The sequence below is a fragment of the Chaetodon trifascialis genome, chromosome 17 (assembly GCF_039877785.1).
Source record: "Chaetodon trifascialis isolate fChaTrf1 chromosome 17, fChaTrf1.hap1, whole genome shotgun sequence".
Taxonomy (NCBI): domain Eukaryota; kingdom Metazoa; phylum Chordata; class Actinopteri; order Chaetodontiformes; family Chaetodontidae; genus Chaetodon; species Chaetodon trifascialis.
The window spans coordinates 5,337,071-5,360,362 of NC_092072.1; the positions used below are offsets into that span (position 1 = coordinate 5,337,071).

Genomic DNA, 23,292 nt, shown 5'->3' on the forward strand with positions numbered 1-23,292 from the left:
TAAACACATCCTCTCTTATTTCCTCTCCGTAGGCTCTATATGAGAGACTTTTTGGCTGGATCGTAGGCCGCATCAACAGCGTCATTGAAGTTAAAGACTATAACCCAATGCTTCATGGGAAAAACACAGTCATCGGCGTGCTGGATATCTACGGCTTTGAGATCTTTGACAACAACAGGTTGGCGTAACAGTGTTGCGAAGTCTGCTGGATTAGGTTATTTGAGTGGAATGAAATGAGTCATCGTGGATGATGTTGTGCGTGTTCCTCTTTTGTCGGCCAGCTTTGAACAGTTCTGCATCAACTACTGCAACGAGAAGCTGCAGCAGCTCTTCATCGAGCTGATCCTCAGACAGGAGCAAGGCGAATACCAGAGAGAGGGCATCACCTGGCAGCATGTGAGAAACACACACAAACAGTGACACACATGCAGTGTGCCAGAGGTGTCAGGCCACACTGACAAACACACACATCTGCAGATCAGTTGATACTCAGCTGTTCTACGTTCAAAATAGACGTTCAGCAGTCATGCAGCAAATCTGCTGATGTTCATACAGTGTAGTGATGAGGAGTGTGAGGAGGTTTGAGTAATGAATGGATGTCTGTTTTTATTCTCTGACCATGATCACAAATCCTCTAACATTGTTCAGGTGGTTTTGGTTGCATTAACGACTTGCAGATGAGACAGTTTTCTCGAAGATTACAATATATGAGTACATTTTTTTCTTCTGCCAATGTTAAAGTTTCCTGTGAAAAGTTATTTGTGGGAGAAACATTTGATGCACGGGAAACACACAAAGGCAAGTTTGCAAATCAGTAAGCACGCGCTTCAGCAGAACCACACACACCGAAAAGCCACACAGAAGCACAAACATGCAGCAACGTGACTCCTAAACGTCTCTGCATTTCCCTCACATTTAACAATCACGCTGTTTATCCACAGATTGATTACTTCAACAACCAGATCATCGTGGATCTCGTGGAGCAGCCGCACAAAGGCATCATCTCGATTCTGGATGAAGCTTGCCTCACCGTTGGTAAAGTCACCGACACGGTCTGCCTGGAGAGCATGGACACCAAACTGGCCCAGCACCCCCACTACACCTCCCGCAAGGTGAGAACAGGTCGCAGCATCGTCCACCAGGCTTCAGCTCTCCCTCTCATGTGATTGTTCCCAAAGAATGAACATTTCAAGCAAACATCTGTAAATTGTACGAACAGGAAGTTAACCATTTGTACTGGATCTTCAGAAGATGTTGGATTAAATCTCTCCCACCCACATTATTTGGCTGCAGCTCAACAAGGAAAATTAAAATGGTGTTAAAATGTAAAAAGGGATCTCTGAAAATGTGGTTGTAGCTCTACTTAGTTGGTAGGAAGTGGTTATTTGTTGTTGACACATCCTCCTCAGATTTCGCCTTGAAAAACATGAATGAGGAAATCTTACTTTCAGCCCAAACTGGAGCTGCTAACTTTTTGCTTTTGCAGGATATATGTGCCAAAGTAAAAGATTCAATACAAGCTTAAAATCTCAAGCATGAGCTGTTTCGTGCTTGTAATTGTTGGCAGATCGAGAAACCTAGCTGGTGAAGCAATTTCCTGAGAAAGTGTTGAAGAGTTATCATGAGTTCAGATGCCTCAGAATGAACTGAGTCCAACTGGAAGTGGGAAGGGTTTTTAGAGGTTACCTCTTGAACATTGTGAAGTTATTGACCAACAAGCCAATGAAAAATGATTATACAGTCAAAAATATGTTATATTTAAGCATTTCTTCTCTTCTGGTTTGGTTTAATGTTTCATTTAAAATGAGGGTCACTCCATACTTGGGTGTAGCTTTACTTACCATCACACAGGTGCAGTTTTGCATTGCAGTCAGTAGAGAGCAGAGTTTCTCCAGTGTTTCGCCTTTAGACATGTTGTAAACATCATAAGATGCTTTCCAAACACCAGAGGCTCCAAACTGCAGCCATCATTCCCTCCTCTTAAAACAGACTGCACTGTAAATGTTTGTTGTATACATTCAATGAGGAAAAACTGTTTTTTTATTTATTTTTTTTATTTGCTCTGCACTCACAGTGTCTCCCCTTCATTTCCAGCTCAGCCCCACAGACAAAACCATGGACTTCCAGAAACACTTTCGTATTCGCCACTATGCCGGAGACGTCACGTGAGTCGCTCACACATTTACACACTTTGTTGCAGACTGTGGCTGAAAGAGTGGCAGGACGTGCAGAGTTCACACGTCTAAGCCATACGTTCAAACTATAATACTGCCGTGTGTGTGTTGCTGGCATACAAAGGGAAAATGTAGTTGCTGAATGTTGTCACTTACTCAAGAGCGCATATGTGCATGTGAATTGTAAGACAAACTTACACTGTACGTCTCGTCGATGTGAAAACACGTGATGAACTCCTCACCTGCCTACATAAGGTGCATTCACTCACCTGACAGCCAGACGTGCAGACACAGACTGCACAGCCCACGTGCTGATGTGGAGGCAGGGAGAGGAAAGGCATGATGTTTTACAGAATCAGTGGTCACAAATGTTCAAATATTAACTCATCTAGATCTTTTATGTGCATGTTTTGCCATAAATGGAATAAACTACATTTTTTTTGCTAGAATAAAATCTCAGATATGTAGAAAAATTGACGTGTTATTATGGGAGGATCCAAGATGTGATTGTAGATCAAATTAACACGGGGAGATGTGTTTTTGTCACTTGCTGAGGCTTTAAAAAGATCCCTTAGTTCATCTTAGTCTTTGTTAGACACTCACAATCGAGACAGAAAAAGGGTTGGTTGATGCTTTGAGCCGCTTAAACAGAAGTTATAAGATTAATAACAAATCACATGCAATGCTGTAAAACTGATATATGCATATTAGAGCTTGTTCTATTCTGATAGTACAATAATTTCATATTTTATTATTGTTTTCTTATTCATATTAGTGGTGCTTTGGTTTCTGATTCACAGAGCAGAGATCAAACGGTTTGTTCAGTTTCCTTCTCCATCACTGCTCCACTTCCTTAATGTGTTCACTGGATTTAAACGTCACAGCGGCCAGATGAGGCCCCTGGCCTTCCAGAAGATCCCCACTGCTCACGTGTACTGCCCTCAATCTAGCGAGAGGACGGACATTAATATGTCAAGGGAACACGGGAGAAGGGGGGGGGGGGTGCAGCCAGCTGATGAGACAGTTTTGGCTCTCTGAGATGTAGCAGCAGTAATCAAGGAGAAGTGGAGTAGAGCTTCTTTGACTCGGGGAAATCCAGGCTAACACGATGTCGAACACACACCGAAACACACAGCAATTTCATCCATCTCTGAGGCGCAAGATAGCTCTCACAGACAATTACAGCACCGTTTTTTGCCTAGCTGCCCCCCCCCCCCATGTTAACGCTCAATGGACGTATTCAAATCCTACTGAAACCAAAAATAGTCATTACAAGTAGAAGTCCTGCATTGAAAATTCTACTCAAGTAAAAGTACAGAAATGTTACCAGGAAAATGTTACAGTATCAAAAGTAAAAATGTCCCTTGTGAGGGTTGTACTATTACTATATTATTATATTATTATCATTGCTGCTGCATTAATGGATAAACAGTATTTTACTGTTGTACGTCGTTAAATAGGGCTTTCATTTCATTCATTAGTTTCGATTAATTCATTGTTTGGTTTGTGTAATGCAAGAAATGCTCTTAATAGTTCCCCAATGTCTTGTTTTTTCCACCAAACAAATGATTGTTGTTTACTTAGTGATATATATTTAATATTATGCAGAATTGCGTATGTTTAGGAAGTTTTGGGGGGCTTTAAGTGCACCACTTGAGTAAATACTCTTAGTTCCATTCCCCCACCTCCAGCAGTAACATGACGGGCTGGATAAGAGCATGTGTGAGAGAGCTGCAGTGGTGATGGCAGATGGCTGTCCCCGTCCCTGCATGTCCCCGTCACCCTGCCTCAGCTCGGCTCAGGACCGCGTCGGGGTCGCTCCGGCCGAGCTGTCGCCCCTCGTCTATTGCTCCCTGGTGGTGCTGGCCCCCCATCGTCCCCGTCACATCCCACCTCATCTGAGTCTGTCCTGACTCTGGCTAAATATACCCTCGTCCTCGTCACCCGCCGGCCCTCCCCCTCCCCCTCCCCCCGCCGCTCTCACCGAACCACCACTATGACAAGCTTTGACCTACTTCGCTCCCTCCTCCTCCAGCTCCTCCTCCTCCTCGTTCCTCATCCTGTCTCCTCCTTTTCTCCTCCTCCTTCCATACTGCAACCCCTCACCTGGCTTGCTTTGCCATCCACATTCTAATTCCCTGCAGTATTTCAGCCTGCACATGCAGCACTTTGAGCAGCCATAAGATACATCATATTCCCTCACTGCACAACTTCGTATTGCAAGAAACGTCCCATCTTTGTCGCCCGGCCCTCTCGTTGCGTGCTCCCTCTAACCTTGTACAACACGGCCCTCTCCTTGCACCAGTCTTGACCTTCATACTTAAATATACTTTCCTCTAAATCACTCTCTCGCCTCTGGAGAGCCTTTATCCCTGCACATCCTCTCCTGTCTGTCCTGTCCCAGCACTGTCCCGTCCTTGTGAATGACTGTTGTGGCTTGTTATTCTGCCTTCTGACTGCCCTCTCTTTTCCTTTCACACTCTGTCTCTCTCCGGCGAGCTTCCCGGGATCCGGTCAGGTGGTTTCTTCGGCACCCATGAGCCGAGGGGACACATCTGTCATAGCCAGCCTCTGCTTCTTTGCCTCCAGATGTGACAGCCTAGGACACAGTGACAAACAGGGCCACGCAGACGACATGTGACATGCTGTGTTTGTGTGTTTGTTAGGGAGGGAGGGATGCAGAGAAAATATGTAGAATAATCCTGAGTTTGGGAACCAAAAAGGTTAAAGGTTTCTCTGCTTCAGCAGTGAAACGCTGCGTACACATTTTTGCATCAGTATTATCCGTCTCATAATGCAATAATACATCACTCACAGTGGCCATTTTTCTGCTGAGTACTTTTTATTTTGGCATTTTAAGTACATTTAGCTGATAATACTTCAGTACAAAGTCGGTGCAAAGCATCCTCACTGTGCATGTTGCTGTTACAGTGTGAGGGAGAAGGAGAGGGAGAGGTTTATCTAAGGCAGCGCTTACACTACAGCAGGCTCTTACCCCGGGACTGGAGGGCTTATGTAACTGTGCCTTACAGTGCGCCCGTGACCTCCCTCTGATGCCTCCCGAAACCGACTGAGCGCTTCAAAAAAAGGCAGACAGATTATTTTGTAGACAGTTCAGTGTTTTTGTCCAAAACGTGAGCCGTGGTGGGAATTCGACCACGTCCCTCGTTTGTAAATCGTCTAAGCGGCACGACTGTTGTTCTGATCCCGCAGCCTGAGGATTGTGAATCATCTGGAGCTGGAGCCTGTAAACGAGTGATGATAGTGACCCCAGTCAGCCAGTGACTGTTTGAACTGTTCCACTTTCTGTCTGTAATTTGAGCATGTTGACTCTTTTTCTGACACACTGCTTCACTCCCTGCGCTCGTCGGCCCTCCTTCTCATGAGCTACTTTCGGCCGATTACTCTTGATTTCTCTCACTTTCTCTCTCTCTCTGTGTCTATGGCAGATATTCCGTCGAGGGGTTTTTGGACAAAAACAAGGACATGCTTTTCCAAGATTTCAAGCGTCTCATGTACAACAGGTGCCAAACACAGTCTTCGCTCACAGTCTTTTCCAACATCATGATGCTCTTGACAGTTCAGTAACTGGGTTAAGTGTATAAATGAGTTTCCTCACACCTCTGCTAGCCCACTTACTGACGCCCTTTCTTCACTCTTTGCCCCCTTTTCTTTCTCTCGCTCGTAGTGCCAACCCAGTCCTGAAGGAGATGTGGCCAGATGGTCATCTGAGCATCACAGAGGTCACCAAGCGACCTCTGACCGCAGCCACCCTCTTCAAGAACTCCATTGTGGCCCTGGTGGATAAACTGGCCTGCAAGGTCAGTGGTTTTAGGCTAAGACTGACTTCCTGTTCTGTTCCGCTGGGAGCCCGTGTGGATGGCATAGTTTTTAGACTGATTAAAGTAGAAAGTAAAGCCAAACAACTCTGCCCTACAAAGGCAGAGAGCAGTGAGAGAAGCTGTGAGAGTTGTGAGAGAAAAGGTTTTGAAGTTTTCAGGCTGGCTGGAAAACTGTGTAACAGAAGGGTTGTAATGCTTCATTTTCTGCCTTTGTAGGCTCATTATTGTACCCCCAAAAACCATTGCCATAGAACTTACATAATACCAAACAAAGCGAGATACACTCAGTGTGTTTAGGTAATCAAATTAATAATAATATTAATAAATACATGTGTACAGTGCATGGGGCAAATACAGTATCTAATAATGGAATATGTTTTTCTGCTTTTGTGTCTATTTAAACTATCTTATTTAAGAAAATGAACTTTGTTTTGATTATTTACAGTCCATAGTTCATAGGAATTAAACACGTCTCTAATGTAAATATGTTTATAATATAAACAATAACAGGTAGACTGCTGTCTCTCCAGCTAGCTAACATTTGATATATCTTCTAGTTAGCTCCACAGTTACTGAGTTCAGCTAAACTAGTCAGAGTTGAACAGTTTTTTCTTCTCTGTCATTACTGCATTTAGCTTCTGCCTCGTTGAGTTTTGTGACACAGCAAACTGAATGACCAAGATTCATCAAAAGTAATATTTCTAATTACAGAAAAGAGCTGGGAAAGAAAAATCAGTAAGGAAGTAAAATGTCATTGAAGCTTTAGGCCAGCTTTGGATATCTCACCCACTTAGTTTAGTAGCATTGCATTAGCTGTTTGTTGGCTGCACAGGCCTGGTTTTATGCTCTCTTTTGTAGTTACAGCAAGTTTTGATTACACATTTCTATGCAATAATAATTTTTAGACGCTGAGACAGAAGAAGTGATGTCACTGGAGGCTTGATTATATGAACAGATTTCCATGTTGCAGTTCGTGTTTAGTGCCAACATAATTCTCCCCGTTTACACTGATGTCATAATCAGGAGGATGCTGTGCACCAGTCTGGTCCCTGTAAGGCCTGCATGAGTCACAGGCTATTCTGAGGCTGTCAATGTGTCGGCGATGTCTCTTTTGGAAGGACAGTTTGTCACTATTCACAAGAAAATATGGAGCGAGAGGCAGCGCGCAGCCTTCCGACATGCATACATAGCAACGTGCTCTTTGTGTCGGAGAGGAAAGTTTTTGTAGGTCGCCCGTCCTCATCCTGTCTGTGTGCATGTGGAGCTGGGAAGGTGGTGAGGGGGGGGCCTCGAAATGTGCTGCTCACCTCTACTGGCCTCGTCTGGCTGACTGAAGTCTGACATTTCCTGCTGTTATTTTGGGATGGCCTGCTGTCAGGCTGTTGCAGCGTCTCGTCTCGGTGTGGCTGTGGTAAAATGAAAGGAAACTCCCCTGACAACTGTTTTTTTTTACTTCAGGTCACGTTGAAAGAGCGGATGTTTTCTTGAGCTGCCATACAGAAGCACCTGTGCCCAGTCTGCGCTCTCCATTCGCTCCCGACTCCCATTAGCTGACTCTTTTCTTAAACCTGTGCTCAAGTTGAAACTGGGGGCACACATGCACATGCATCATTGATATGATGGGCGACGGTGTCAGGGAGCGCTCAGAAAGCCCTCACTTTGTTCATCTTTCATGGAGAGAGAGCGATAGACAGTGAAAACACAGCAGGCTGTGTCCTGTTGCAGCGTATCGCGTCCCTCAGAGATCCCTGTCAAGGTGCAGGCGTCCAGCCATAACTCCACACTGGAGGCTGTGTCGCCTTCACAGTTGTAATGTGCAGTTAAATGTGCTGTTAATAAGTGGATGTGCTGCGTGTGTTATGAGGCTCAGCTGCTCTTTGTGGCGTCTGTTGAAATATTCTGCAAGTCTGATTAAGGTCAGTGACCTCAGTTTGCCAGTTATACAGCTTGGCTGTAGCTGTGTCATAGTTTACACAGCGGTGATGAAAACAGCGATGATGAACACAGTGTTAAAAACAGTTTGTGCAGGTGATAAAACAAAAATGTTCTGAAAAAACACCCAATCAAAGTGTTGGAAATCCTGTGTCAGTGCCATGGCAGGACTTTGTATCTGAGGCGTTTCATTGCATCCTTCCTTGCAGCATTACTGAATGTCTTTCTGTAAACTGACGCACAGGCCAGTTACAGTAAAGTGATGATGTGATACTTCATCGATCCCTGCTGGGTACAGAAAGATGCTGTACAGTAAATAAAAAGAGCCATTTGGTGCTCTCTGGTCGAAAGATGATCCCTGTAATCTCTCTCAGTCCTGCAGCCCAAAACCACTGGAACACAGTCAGCTGAGGAGTTACCTGCATGTCTTTTGTCTTTCAGGAGCCGTACTATGTGCGATGCGTCAAGCCCAACGAGATGAAGTCTCCGGTGCTGTTTGACGACGCTCGCTGCCAGCACCAGGTGGCCTACCTCGGCCTGCTGGAGAATGTGATGGTGCGCAGGGCAGGCTTTGCCTACAGGCAGCCCTACGCTCGCTTCCTGCAGCGGTAAGAGAGCAAGAGGCTCGATGAAGCAAGACTTCCTCAGTGTTTCAACTCCTGCTTTTGTAACTTCTCTGTGAGGAAGTTGAGAAAAAAAGCTCTTCTTTTTGTACTACTTCAACAGCTCAGTGAAGCACCAGGGATGAAAAATGCGCCAGACTATCCCAAGTACTCCAGCACTATGATGAAATCCTACTTAAAACTACTAAAGTTAACATTATTTTCCTTAAAATGAGCTGAAGGTTTTGAATTTCCCAAGTTGCATTTAACAGTGGAGATGAGCGTTGGATGCAGTAGTTTCCATTAAACTCTGAAAAGCAGAGAGTTGAAAGAGGCAAAAATTTCTCGTCTAATCCTGAGTTTCCTGCTCAAAATTGTGCAGGTATAAAATGACGTGCGAGTACACCTGGCCGCACCACCTGATGGCCTCGGACAGGGAGGCCGTGGAGACCATCGTCACCCAGCATGGGTTCCAGGACGACGTGGCGTACGGACACACCAAGCTTTTTGTCAGGACGCCGCGATCTCTCTTCACTTTAGAGCAGGAGAGAACCGCCCTCATCCCCATCCTGGTGCTCTTCCTGCAGAAGGTCAGCCATATTAGTTTTACTGCATCGCTTGCTTTCGTGTTGTCGTCGCTTTTAGCATTCATCCACAGCCTCAGCATGGTTTCAGATGTATAATGTCAGAGCTGTACGGTGTTATTATTAAAGACGTGCTCGTGTTTTGATGAGGATTTATTGATCTAAATAATCCAAGTAATTGACAAAGAGACCTAATTTAATGTCACAGGCAGCTCGGATCATGTGATTACAGTTAATCACCCACAACGTTATCTCCTCCAGTTTCAAACGCAGGCCTCTGGGTTTCAAAGGGGGGGCTGCAGTTTGCCTCAGCCTCATGAATATGTGGCTCCTGGTTATGTTTGACTGAAATTCATCTGCCAGCTTGAATCCTAATTTCCTGTAACAATAATTGGGATAATTAATGAGATCCAGAGCACAGTTACATTAAAGTCAATTACCTCACTCGCTCAATGAGATACGCTTCTCCTTTCTCTTTCCCCTGACCTACTTTGATGACTCTGCAGAGCAGTGTGGTTCTTTAACTGGAGCACAAGTTTGTCTTCAGCTCAGTGGGACTCTCTCCTTTCTCCTCTCTCGCTTTCTGTCTCTTTCTCTGAAACTCACAGGTGTGGCGTGGGGCTCTAGCTCGTGCGAGGTGCCGGCGGATGAGGGCCATCTATGCCATCATGGGCTGCTATAAGCGCTACAAGGTGAAGGCCCACTTCTGGGAGGTGGAGAGGAGGTTTGCTAATGTACGAACCACGGCCGACTATGGAAAGAGCGTGGAGTGGCCGACCCCGCCTGCAGCTCTGTCCCAGTTTCACAACATCACAGTCCTGCTCCATCGCAGGTCAGATCCCATAAAATGAAACTCTTACACCACAACAGTAACAATCCAAAGTGTGTAAAAGTTTAAGCTGTTAGCCATATTTTCCTTTAAACAAACTGTCAGCAAGGGGACATAAATCAGGAATGAGAATAAATCAGTTTTGAATAAGGGAAACAAATGATTCTTAAATGCTTTAAAGGAGTACTTTGACATTTTGTACAGTAAATATGAAGCTACTGCCAGCAGCTAGTTAGCTTAGCTTAGCACAAAGCTAAATATTGAGACTCCTGGGAGTCAGCCAGGATATAGTCCAGCACACAACGAGTGGTGACGGTCTTCTCACCTAGATCTAAAACTGGTCTGCATTAAAAACTCGCTGGCAGATTTAATAAATCCTGCAGAATAACATGTTATCTGAGCGGAGTGAGCGAGTTATAGATCAGCAAGGATGTGTTTCGGTGCTGCAGTTGAAGTTTATTTTTAGCCCTCATGACCTAATCATGAAGCTGTCCCTCCCACTGTATTGTTTTCTGTTGCACCTTTGATGTCTTACTCCGCCCACGTGACATGCTGTCTTGTTCTCATCCCTTGTTGTCAGGTGGTGGGCGAGGCAGATCGTGAAGAACATCCCTCCGTCTGACATGCTGGAGGTTCGGGCCAAAGTGGCGGCTCTGTCTGCTCTGAGCGGAGAGAGAAAAGACTGGGGGGTCAGCCGAGCCTGGGAGAGGGACTACCTGGCCAACGTAAGACTCACACATGAGCAAAAACAAAAGCAAAGTGCAGTCTGGGTACTCATGACTTCCATCTGTGAACTCAGCTATGTGAAAATAGTTGATTTTAGTCAAATTGAACCCTATTGTGGCCACATCGACCACGTCTCTGCACCTGCTTTGTAAGTGCAGAACACAACATACCTTTAACTCGATAGCAGGATATTTTTAAGGTCAATAATGAGGGAAAGCAGCTTTTTACTCTTTAATGCACGCAGGGTTTCTGATAGTTGCTGGAAATTCATTTTGTTTGTCCAGATTTATGAAATGATACACATCCTCTGTGCTGCACAAACACTTTTTAGTTAACCTTCTGTTTTGAGTCGTTTTTATGCAGATGCACTCAACAGAAGTCTTGTGACTTGTCCTCGTTTTTCTCTTCACTTTCTGTCACCGAGAGCATTTTCTAAGCAGTCTTCACCACAAGAGGACCTCATTTCTGAGCACTAACAGCCCAGTGTGTGATCCACACAACTAAATCCTTATTCCTTTCAAGAAAATAACTGGAAAATCCATCAGCTGGCAGAATTTTTCACTCGGATTTATCACAGCTAACGAGACGTGAATGACCAGTAGTGTATAGGATCACAGAAAATCATCTGTTGTTGTGGATGTATGTGGCGCATGTGACGAGCCTCACAGTAAACAGCATGACTCAGGGAGGACGGTGCTCGTGAACACAGCCCTTCCTTAATGAATCCCACAGTCGGCTCATTTACGAGCTAATCTGAGGGTGTTTGGTGGCCTGAGGCTTCAGGGAGCATGAGCGTGGCTGCTGCAGAGTCCTGAGTCACTCCCCTCGTTAGCCTGTCAGGCGGCCCGTGACTTCGCTGCCCTCCTTCAGGGCTCTGGCTTCACGTGATTGTTGTTAATTGCACAAAGACCTAAAGATAAGTGCATGTAATGCGGCATGCAGTCAACCTGAATCGTGACTGGTATGTGACTGACGCTGCTTTAGATCAAGTGTTAGACCAGTTAGTGTATGTCACGCGTTCTCAGAAGCCTTCACCGACATCACAAGATTCAGCAGATGCATTTTATTATGTAGAATTCAGGCTCGTCTTAGAAAGCAGTGCTGGGGTGTTGCTGGAGTGTGAGCTCATCAGGACTAGAGGCTTTTTGTATTATTAGAAATCAATAAATTCTATCCAATTGTAATAAAACTTGTCTAGAATGTATGATTAATGTGTGAAGAGGCACTCTGCTGAGCGTGCTGTATGGGTCTATGGTATATAATTCTTCTTAATGCAGCCATGACATGTTGCAAAATTGTTTAACATCTTCCTCCAAACACATTAATATTCTGGTTTAACAAGACTTTGCAGGCTGGATGCAGGTGATGTGAGGAGATAAAGCCTGGCTCGTTCCAGTTTATCCCAAAGGTGTTGCATAGCATTGAGGTCAAGTTCTTCCACATTCCTTTATGGAGCTGGCTCTGTGCAGGGGGGAGTCTTAATGTTGAAACAGGAAGTGATCTTCCACAAACCATCGAAACAAATTTGGAGGCACACTTAAAACGTCGTCGTTAATTCTGGTATTCTATTCAAATGCATCTTTTGACCACTTTCAGAACTCTCTGGCATTTAAGCCAGTACCCTTTAAGTAATGCAGATTATTTCCTGATGGCATAAACATAAAGGCATTATTATGACGGCTTCTCTATAGGAGGGAGGCTTGAGCACAGTTTTAGATTTCCTTCTTTGCTCCCTCTGACTGTATTTCTCATCAGGCAGTTGAGCTCCTCCCTGTCCCTCTTTAACGTCAAACACCGTGTCTGGTAACAGCAGCCCGAGGCCCCGAGCTTTGATCTGCTGCTTATGGAATTAAAGCGATAAAAAGACCCGAAAGAGGTCACCCAGAGTTTTACGACTCACGACGAGATGCATTCCCATACGTCTCTGCGCTGTCGCCGGCGGCATCAGCTGGCTGCTTGTAATAACTCTGGCCTCTCACTTCTGCAGGTGCGAGACTGCCCTCAGACCAGCTCCGGCTTCATCCGCGTTTCCAAGGAGCTGAAGAACAAAGACGAGTACGGCCAGGTCCTCTTCTCCGGCTTCTGTAGGAAGGTACAGAACGTGGGAAAAGAACACGGTGAAACAAAAATGGCTGTTTTGTACGAGGAGCTTCTGTCCTTTGTTGCTTCCTCTCAGCTTTTGGGATGCTTTTCCTCACTCAGCGCTCTCTGTTCCAACCCCCCACCCCCCTTTTGTGTCAGCTCGTCTTTCAAGATTTCATGTTCTGACGGTGAACACAGCCCTCTCACACAGGAATATAAAGAAATGAGATAAAAAATAATCAGAGGATTAATCATGAAAGGAACTGAACTATGAATTCACTCCTACAATTTTCTCAACCTTTAAGAAGATTATTATTTAACCTCACGCTGAACTTGCTCTTATCATCTCCCTGTGGATAATAGTAGCCATATTTTCCTTATCAGGGACTGTAGAGAGAGGGCTTCCTCTAAGTTCTGCGTGCAGCTTTGGCTTTATTGAAGATATGTGGGCTGTGATGAAGTGAATTAAAACGACCTCCAGCACTGACAAACCCGCCGGGTCCTGTGTTTGTTTTGTTTCGCGTCTGTTGCAGCTCCTCGAGGAAAATCTGTTTTGGAATTGCGAGCAGTGATAACCCAAAAGATCCCGCGAGAAAAGGCTCTTTACAGAACATAAAAATATGCAAAAGTGAAGCTTTATCCTTTTCTTCTTCTGCCCCCCCCCCCCCCCCCCCCCGCTCTCTCAGGTGAATAGATTCAACAAAAGCACCGACCGAGGCCTGCTCGTCACAGACAAGTACGTCTACAAATTGGAGCCGAAGAAACAGAACAAGGTTTTGAAGAGGCTTCCTTTAGACGCTGTGAGTACTCACATGGGGATGCACACATTCACTCCTAATCACACTCCAGCCTCAATCTAAAGCCACAGAGCTCCACACATGTAGTGTGAGAAGACCCGTACTGTTCAGTTAAAGTGACACTTTCCTTCATCACTATGAACACGACTGGTTTCTTTTATTCCTCTCAACATTCAGTCTTCAGCCAGCAAAGCAGAATCACATCCTCGAGCGAGGTCAGTGATGTCCTCAGAGGTTGGATTTATGCTGCCTTTGTTCAGTGCAGTGGAGGAATAGGTGCCCCAGATGCGCTCGTGTAGCACTTTCTTGTGTTTTCAGCCGTTTCGGGACAAAAACAATTAAGATTCAGCGGAGTAGAGGCATGAAGCTACGGCCTATCACGCTGCAGCTGTGTCGGTTTCTTCTGGGTTTTGTTGATCAAAGTGAAAAATGAAAATGACTTCAACAAACAAAACAGAGATATTCTGACTGCTGGTCCCTAATGTAGGTCAACCCTCAGAAACACTGGATCTGACATTTCCCTCACAGAGTCTTTTTGTGGTTGTGGTTGTTTTCCTGCCTGGTAAACAACCACATCTGAAAAACTCTATTAGAGTTTCCACTGCATGAACTTTTCCAGGGTGCCAAGAATCTTTTGTGGAGCTCAGGAACTAAACCTGCCTCTTTAACGGAGGAACCGTGGACTAAATTTAGCCCCTGCAAGATTGTTCCAGGTGGCAGAGGTGCCTGCCAGGAGGGGTGGTACTTCCAGGCACTTCAGGAGCGGAGTTGGCTGTTTGGTCAAGCTCATGCGGCGACTACGACTTGTGTCTGGCTTCATTCACGAAAGAGGAAGTACTCTCGTACTGATATGAGTGTGAGGGTCAGGCATTTCTCGTTATCTCGTGTCCTCCATGAGCAGTAAACTAATCTTTTATCCCTAAAACCAGGTCTAAACCCTAAAGTAAACTGTTCGATAATGAACCTCAAACTAAAACAGAAGCAAAGGCACCGACACGCATTCACACACACACACACACACACACACACACACACACACACACACACACACACACACACACACACACACACACACACACACACACACTCACACACACACACAGCGTACAGCACCGAGAAGCAGCTCCACTTCCTAACAGCTACCAGCAATGTGGGTCAGAGCCCTTCTACTTTATCCCAGCTGTCCTTTGCTTTTTACTGTGTCCTCTCCATTGTACACTCTGTGCCCTGCACACACACACACGCACACACACACACGCACACACACACACGCACGCACACACACTTCCATCAGGGTTGACCTTGGTCACTGCCATCCATCAATAAGTGAGGGAAGTACAAGAGCAATAAGAGGACTTGCAGTCAGAGGACGTCGTCTCCTTTCAGCTCAGAGGGCTTTTGATCTGTTTTGGAGAGCGAACGCTGCAGAGGGTGTGTTGGTCAGTCAGCGTGTGTTTATGCGTGTGTTCATGTGTGTGTACGTAGCGTGTTTTTGTCGACAGCTTTATTTAATGTGACGCTTCAAGGTCCCTTGAAATAGCTTTGAGTTTCCACAGTTCGATGTGTTTCCAAATGAAACAGGATGTTGCGGAGGGACCTGTAGACAGCGAGGATGACAGCGAGGAAGAGTTTAACAGAAAGTATTTCTATTTCTAGATTTTGTCCAATAATTACCGTATGTCAGATTTTGCCAGCGATAGCGTGCTAGCATTATTTTACGCTAACCCTGCGAGCTGACTGTAGCTGACTATTTATTGTTTCTAGCTGATTGATTCTGTAATGGGAACCTGAACCTGAAGATATGATGGATAAATTCATGATATTATGCCAGTAGACTTGCAGTTGTTTGCTTTAAGACATTTCTGTCATATTCACATATCTTCTGTCTTAATCCATCATTAATCCATCATTGACTGGCAGGTTTAGGTGAACCACTAATGGGGTGTTACACTGGTACACTGTTCTCTGCTGTAAGCACAATGTAAATTCACTGAAGCTTTGTGTAAAGACCAACAACACCTACATATCTCATAATGAGTCAGCACAGCTGGACGTCGAGCAGTGGTTTTAGAGAGCGAAAGAGAGCTCAAAACATGCCAGAGGGTTAAAAACCATCATTATGCAGCAGTGCAGCGGCTAAAGATAGCTGATGCCATTAAGCTCTGCTGCTCAGACTGAGGGGAATGAGTCTTATCCAGGTCAGAAGGAGAGAATAGAGCAGGAAAGAAGCGGCGCAGCTCTGTCCTCGCACTGTGTCAGCACACTCTTCAGCACAGTCGTCAGGTTTGACTGTCAGCGTCACTCAGGTCATCACAGCAGAGGGTGTGATCGTGATGGTTCCTCAGCGCTTTTCCTGCTTCAAAACAAAGTCAGGCAAAACACTGAACTCAATGACTCAACCGCCATCTTTGTAAAAACCACATCCTGACATAAGAACTGCTGCTGCTAGTATTCAGCTGATTGACAGTTTTGATCATTGATTAATCACGTGGAGCTGTTAGGTGGGCTGTTAAAGTCTCCCGTAGACAGTGTTCCAGTCTGTGAGCCACAGTCGGAGCACTTCCTCAGCTTAGAACAGGAGATGAACAACTGCATCAGAACAATGTGGTCCTTGGATAAAAAGTAAAGGTTCAAGCCTGTTTGCATCAAAATGTAAAGCGAGAAGCCAACTGCGACTCAAAGGACCGTCCAATCAGAGTGGGACTGAGCGATGTGCCAAAATGATGGTCAAGCATGTTCCCGTACATGTCGAGGAAACGATGTGAGGGCATCTCTGACGCGCCTCAATGCTTCATTTATAAAGATGTAACATATTTTATTATTGTAAAATTTGATGATGAAGCATTTTGAATTTGCTGCCTTCTTGACTGAAACAGTGGAAACGAGTCACTCCAGTGTTTCTGCCCCCCAACCCTAAAGTAATGAAAACTGGTGTCCATAACATAAACGTGATCGATATATTGTCCATTAAACATCTAAAAAAACAGATTGTGGAGGAAATGTTTGGATCCAGCAGCTGCAGGCGTTTGTAAGATCAGAATCCTAAATGTTTGCTAGTTTCAGCTTCTCCTCTTCTTCTTTTGCCTTTAATTATAAATTGAATATCAACAACTAAGCCTCGACTAAGCCATTACTTTAAAAATCAGTAATGAAAATAGTCCCACACACCTTTTCCATAAAGTTTACTGCTTCATTTAATTACACAATAATACTTGAACTCCAAAAATCCGTTCATCATATTTTTTGTAAACACCGTAAATGACTGAACTCTGCTGAATAACTGCGGTGTCCCCGTCACTGGAGGGACAGGTTGTACCAGAATCCGGCCGTCCCTGCTGGATTAACCTGTGTGTGCTGGGGGGCCGTAAGAGGCTTAGTCCACTCTGTGTCCCCGTCCCTCTCTAAAATCACCTCACTTTCTCTCCTCGGTCGGATCTCCCTCATACGTACTGTTCTACATTTACCCAACTCCTGCACTTCAGTAGAACTGTCAGGTACTTGTACTTCACTTGAGTATTTCCTCTTTGTGCTCCTTTATACTCCAGTACATCTTGGACTCAAATATTTTACTGTTTACTACATTTATTTGGCAACGTTAGTTACGTTGCAGATTTAGATGATGAATACAAAATCTAAAGCAACTAATAAATAATAATTAGTAGCAGTATTTGGTAGTATTTGTACATGTACCGCAGTAAACGATGCCGTCGGGGTCGCACCTCCACACATGCACGTTCCTCTCAGCCGACGCACTCTGAGCAGAAATAATCCTCTGACTTCCTTCATGGCGTGACCTTTTATCCAGGATATACTGTGCTGCACTGTATTAAATTCACAGGTATTATACATTTACGTGATAATCCCGACATCTTTGGACAAATTAATTTCCAGCACTCTCACACATGTCACTGGAAACCACAGTCCTTCAGCCCAGAGTCAGGACTGATCTTTTACTGAGCTGAAGGCAGTGAGGCAACTTTTAGACAGAAGTCTGTTACAGATGTGGCGTTCAGACTGAATCAGAAGTATAGAAGGATTATTCGTAAAGTGCACTTAAAGTATTTGTTCTGCAGACAACTTTTTACTGGGTTCCCTGGTTGAGCTGGAGATCATTTTAACTACATTTCTATAGTTTAATGTGGAACAAAGTGTCACATTTCATCATACTCTTCATCAGCAAAGTAACTACAGCTGTCAGACAAATACAGTGAAGTGAAAAACGAGTATTTCCCTCTTAAAGGTGGAGTAGTGAGAAGTTTAAAGCAGCAGAAAATGAATTGTACTTGAAAACAGTGCAGTAAATGTAAATGTTCCCCCTCTGTTGGACAGGAGGCAGGAATGTTTTGAGTCACTGAACGGCCAGAAAAGTTTAGAAAAAGAGGAGAAACTGGGCTGATGGCAGGAGGAGGAAGAGCCAGACGAGTGAGGAAATAAACAGGAAAACATTTTAAAACTGTCACCAACACAAAACAACAAAAGTCTCACTCATTACTACGTATTAACCCACAATATGTGATCTTAATGTCAGTGTTGTCCTTCCTGCTGTCCATCACTCAGCAGTGTTTCACTGGAAACTGAAGCTGGTGGAGATACAGGAACCTTCTTACTGCCGATGAGCCTCACCTGCATGAAGGCTGGAGTCAGAGCTGGTGTGCTGGTGTTTGACTTTGCCGTTTCGTTTCCCTCCACAGTTCACGGGACTGAGCGTGACCAGCGGGGTCGACCAGATGGTGGCGCTGCACACGTCCTCGCAGGACGACGTCCTGCTGTGCCTGCAGCGAGGGGAGCTGTGTCCCAACCAGGATCGAGTGGGCGAGCTGGTGGGAATGTTGGTGGACCACTTCACACGGTCAGTCCCACCGCCGGCGCCGTTTTCTCACCAGGCTAACTAATTGTATCCTGTGGCGTCCTTCTCTGCGCACTTTGAAATGGTCAGCAGGAGACGCTCAGTGGATTCAGGGACATCAGATTCTTTGATTCGGGACCTCCGGCCAGGATTCCTCCTCATTAAAACATCTCTCAGATTCGCTGCTCCCCGTCTGTGATGATGTGACCTGGAGATACTACAAACGCTAAAGCTGAATGCTAATGCTAAGTTCAGTGTTTCTGAGTGCTCAATCTGGACCAGACCACACAGATTAGATTCTAACTTTTTCCACATTGTGATCATTTATTTGTTTGTTTGTTATAAGATGAGAAGGATTTTCATCGGAACAAAACACTGCAGCCGCTTTCACTCATTTGCAATCTTTGTACAGGGAGGAGAAATTAATTAGTGATTGTGGAGTGATTGTGTGGAGAGCAAACATGCAGCCTTTGCGTCTCGGTGTCACGCGAATCAACGGCGCAGCGTCAGTCTCATTGTTCGTGGTCAAAGACCCCGGCTAAAACCAAGTCCATTAATGCGGCATAACAATTACGCAAATCATATCCTTGGCATTTATCACTGTCATAGTTGTCGGTGTCTGCGCCCCGCTCTGAATAACGGCCGTGAAATGAATCAGTCACACTGACATTTATCACATTTATCACTCGGAACCTGATTTGTCGTCGCTGTTTATAAATCTGATTCACATCCTCCCACATTCATCTCTGCCAGACTTCATTTGAACGGCACAACCCGCAAGTTTTCACACACGGCAGACTGTTTTGGTTGTGTCGGTGGGCGTGTGTGCGCGTTTGTTTGTGTGTGTGTGTGTGTGCGTGTGTGTTGTTGTAAGTCCGGCCTGCTGAGACAGCACCCAGGCTGCTGTGATTGGTCTCCCAAAGTATTAATCCTTCAAATCCTGCCAGGACCAGGCTGAGTGACGTGGAGAGAGGAAAACAGTACGAGCAAACACACAGTTTGTCCCTGGTGGAGATTCACTGTGCTTCTGCCAAAATCCACCAAATCTTTGCCTTCTTTGTAGCTCAGACTCATTATTTTAGGGTTTCATCCTTCAGAAAGCAGTTTAGGTCCATTTGCTTGATGTTTCTGAAGCTTTCAGCCACTAATTATGACCCAAACTCAGACACTTCAGTCACATGATAACAGACTAAACCATCTGCGTTTGTTTGTTTGGATCTGTTTTAGCTCAAGGGCATTAGAGGTCCGAGTTTCCCAAGAGTCCATATTAAAATCATGATAATAACATTTTCAGAAATACAGAGTAGCATATGTACTCACACACATCATATATCTGTATAGACACACTCAGTTCTGCTTAGCCATCCATAGTTTAATAGCTTTCATAGCTGAACAGTCACACATACATACAGTATGCTCGAGTGTTGTGATGTGAACAGCTGAGTCGCTCCATATGCTGAAGACAAACAAATATTTACATTATCGATTGATCTACGAATTGTTTTCTCAATTTTATTAATGACATTTTCACAAAATGGAGAAAAAAGTCCAAATTTTGGTCCAACCTGCAGTCCGGAAGAGGTTCAGTGATATGAGACAAAGAAAAGCTGAAAGCAGGGAGAGTTTCCACTTCTGGCTCGTTGTCATCATCCCGTTTTCTTTTTCTCCCATTCCCACTCTTCACTTTCATTCCTGGCAGCATTTTTCTGAGCAGTCACATGTTTATCAGTCACTGTAAATTATGCTGATTGATGTCTTCTTGCAGCAGGAAGACAAATTCTCTTTCGGTGACCAGAGCTGAAGCCATTAATCAATTAACAAATTAGAAGATTGACCGAAAAATGAATCAGCTGTGAACTATTTTGATCATCACATAATCGTGTTTGTAATCTTTCAAACATCCAAAGGTTCCTGCTGCTCACATTTGAAGATTTAGTGCTTTTCTTTGCTTTTCATTTAGATCGTTAACTGAATATTTGGGGTTTTGGGCTTTAAATCTGAAGAGGTCACTTACTGACATTTTATATACAAAACGACTAATTGATTAATTGTGAAGCTGGCGTAGTGGTAACCTGCGCTCGGTTGCCAGTTTATTAGGTACACGTCTCTTAAAGTACTGCAGTCTAGTACTGTCCTTCAGTCGTTTTACCCTCATGAAGGTAAAGCGTGTGGTGATTTTGGAGGCTGTGATTGTTTGTTTTTGGCCAGCTGATGTGATTTCTGGGATCGTGTCGAGCTCAGACGTCAAATGGACTGTCAGCTCACTCGTGTCAGTGTGATGCTGCTTCTCATGTTCAGTGACTTACTCTGTTCTCGCTCCCACAGCAGCCATGTCAGGGTTAGCTGATCCCAGATCCCCGGTGAGGCTTTTGTGGGTTTTACGAGTCTTAGACTTTTGGTCTGGGTTTGGGGTTTTTGGAGGGGGAGGGTCCCTGCAGCAGCTGCGGGGCTCTGGTTTGGGGCGCGTCGCAGAGGAGAGTCGAGCATCGGGAATCAGTTTCAGCCCTCCGCCTGTCTTTGTGCCGCCATCTGCGGTGAATGCAGGGGGTCGCGACCTCTACCAGGCTACTCATCAGCAGGCTCATGAGACAGAGTCAGGGGTGGGCTGTGTAAGTGTGTGTGTGTGGAGGGGGGGCTGCACACTAACACACTCCTCTTGTGCTTCCTTCTGTCAGGAAGTGAGATCCAGCCTGTGAGAGTCACGCGCACGTCATTTTAGTTTATGAGGTTTGAAGAATGGTCAGGGGAGGAACAGTCAATGGAGTGATTGTGACTGCTGCCGTTTCTTCCCCCAGTTCAGACGTGGGGGGGGGATCAACGAGCGTGCGGCGGCTCGCCGAGTCCTACAAAACTGGGTCGGCGAAGGTAGCGTTAGAGGCACGAGATAAAGTCTGACTTCAAAGCCGCTCGGCGTCGCCGGCGAGGACGGTGAAGACGGGCTGTCTGGTTTTCTGTCATGTCACATCCGTCTCTCGCTCCCTCGACGGGTCGCGCTCCTCCGCTCTCTCCTCCTCATCCGTCGCTCTTTCCTGTACGTACACCCCCCCACACACACACCCCCATCCCCTTATCCTCCTCTCTCCTGCTTTCTCTTCCTGTCACCTGGGTCTGAGTTGTCAGCATGAATGAGACGTGTGTGTGCGCGTGTGTGTGTGTGTCGGTATGTTTACTGAGAGGGGAGCAGCGTGCGTGTGTGTGTTTTGGGGGGGGCTTGTGGACCATCTGCTGGGACAGCTGGGGGAGTATGAGCAGGCTAAAGGCTGGATTTAGGGTATGATCGGCCCCGGCTTTAAAAGACTGAGGAGGATTCTTTACCTAAATGGCAATTTGGGGATTTTATGATGTGATTGATCACTGCAGGGACTCCAAGTGAAACAGAAACATTTCAGAATAGAAAAGTCGCTGGACCAGCGTGGTAAAGATTGAACTTTATTCATCCCGAGTGAAACAGTAGAGTAGCAAAGAGTGGCGATATAATAATATCAATCAACAACACGGACAATATAAACAGGGTTAAGGATCATAAGTTGTCATTTTTCAGGCTCCTTCTTTGTGAGTTTTGGGCTTTCCAGTGGTCCATATTTACATTATAGACCGTACCATTAACAGCGGATCACCTGTCGTTCCGGCCTTGCCTCCTTTTGCTTTTCATACAGTTTGTTTGCTGACGCTCTGCCTCCATCACCCTGAAATCCCACTCAAACAAACACCACCCAGACGTAGCTCGTGAAGCAGCAGACAACACTGCGTCCTCCTCAGGTTCATGTCGCGCCCCGGGACTGCGTCATCTGCGTCTGTGAAGCTGTGATAGCTCGTTAAAATCTGACACAAAGAGTTCAGAAAAGAAGCGGCTAACACCAACGCAGGCCGCTGTGATGTTCGGCTGCAGTGTTTCTTTAAACCTCCCGCAGTAAAAACCTCTTCACATCATCAGACTTCTGATCTTTCATCAACCTCTTTTGCTCAGTATTTCTCACTTTCCTCCTCCATCCTGTTTTTTTTCCATTTGTTCTCCCCCCCTCTGTCTTTTATTTGTTTTCATTTCCTCAGTCTCCTCCTCCCGGCCTCGCTCCTTCTCCAGCCTTTTCTCCGCTCGTCTAAATCAGCACTTTCACTTATGAATATGGAGGGGACGGGGACGGCGTTGCATTAATAGCAATCTTCTGGGTCACCCCTCCCCTGCCCGTGCAGCAAGAAAATGAGGAGAGGGGAGAAATAAAAAACGTGATTTCATTAACCTCAAAGCATACGCGAGTGGTCTTGTGATGCGGCTTTAATGACCAGAGACACAGCGAGCTGTTACTGATGTCAGTGGACTTGTTGACTTTCCAGTTTGACCTCGTTGGATGTCAACAGTTTGTCAGTCGGTGCTCCGGAGGCGGGGGTGAAATTGGCCCTCTCTATTCTAAATTCACTTTTTAGGTCATAAAAGGCGTCACGCTAAGCCTGAAATAGCCTCCTCTGTCTCTCTGCCTCCCCTCTTCTTTCCTCCCTCAGTAGCTGTCCTCAATGTGTTCGTCTCAGTCGGTCCGGAACAACAGGAGAGGCAGCTCGTCCTCAGTCAGCTCGTCCTCAGTCAGCCCGTCCTCACTCAGCTCGTCCTCAGTCAGCTCGTCCTCAGTCAGCCCGTCCTCACTCAGCCCGTCCTCAGTCAGCTCGTCCTCGCTCAGCCCGTCCTCGCTCAGCCCGTCCTCGCTCAGCTCGTCCTCACTCAGCTCGTCCCCCTCTGCTCACACTGTAACCCTCGTTTCTGGTTTTCATGGTTTTTCCACGCCAAAGCATCTGGTCTGGTTCCAGTTTAGGTTTGATGCACAGCACAAGATCATGGAGAGAGTAACTATGGCAACAGCTATAACCCAGGTGGATGTAAATAAGTGT

General features: G+C 45.6%; 1 protein-coding gene across 1 annotated transcript in view; it reads left to right on the forward strand.

Annotated features, from left to right (window-relative positions):
- myo1g (myosin IG) overlaps positions 1 to 23,292 on the forward strand; it is a 38,484-nt gene that overhangs the window by 7,892 nt on the left and 7,300 nt on the right. The window contains exons 9-21 of the mRNA XM_070985356.1: positions 33 to 178; positions 282 to 396; positions 942 to 1,112; positions 2,095 to 2,165; positions 5,624 to 5,698; positions 5,863 to 5,995; positions 8,390 to 8,556; positions 8,933 to 9,140; positions 9,743 to 9,966; positions 10,544 to 10,688; positions 12,677 to 12,781; positions 13,458 to 13,571; positions 18,260 to 18,417. Of these exons, the coding sequence (XP_070841457.1) occupies positions 33 to 178; positions 282 to 396; positions 942 to 1,112; positions 2,095 to 2,165; positions 5,624 to 5,698; positions 5,863 to 5,995; positions 8,390 to 8,556; positions 8,933 to 9,140; positions 9,743 to 9,966; positions 10,544 to 10,688; positions 12,677 to 12,781; positions 13,458 to 13,571; positions 18,260 to 18,417 (1,832 nt within the window). The remainder of the gene's footprint in view (positions 1 to 32; positions 179 to 281; positions 397 to 941; positions 1,113 to 2,094; positions 2,166 to 5,623; positions 5,699 to 5,862; positions 5,996 to 8,389; positions 8,557 to 8,932; positions 9,141 to 9,742; positions 9,967 to 10,543; positions 10,689 to 12,676; positions 12,782 to 13,457; positions 13,572 to 18,259; positions 18,418 to 23,292) is intronic.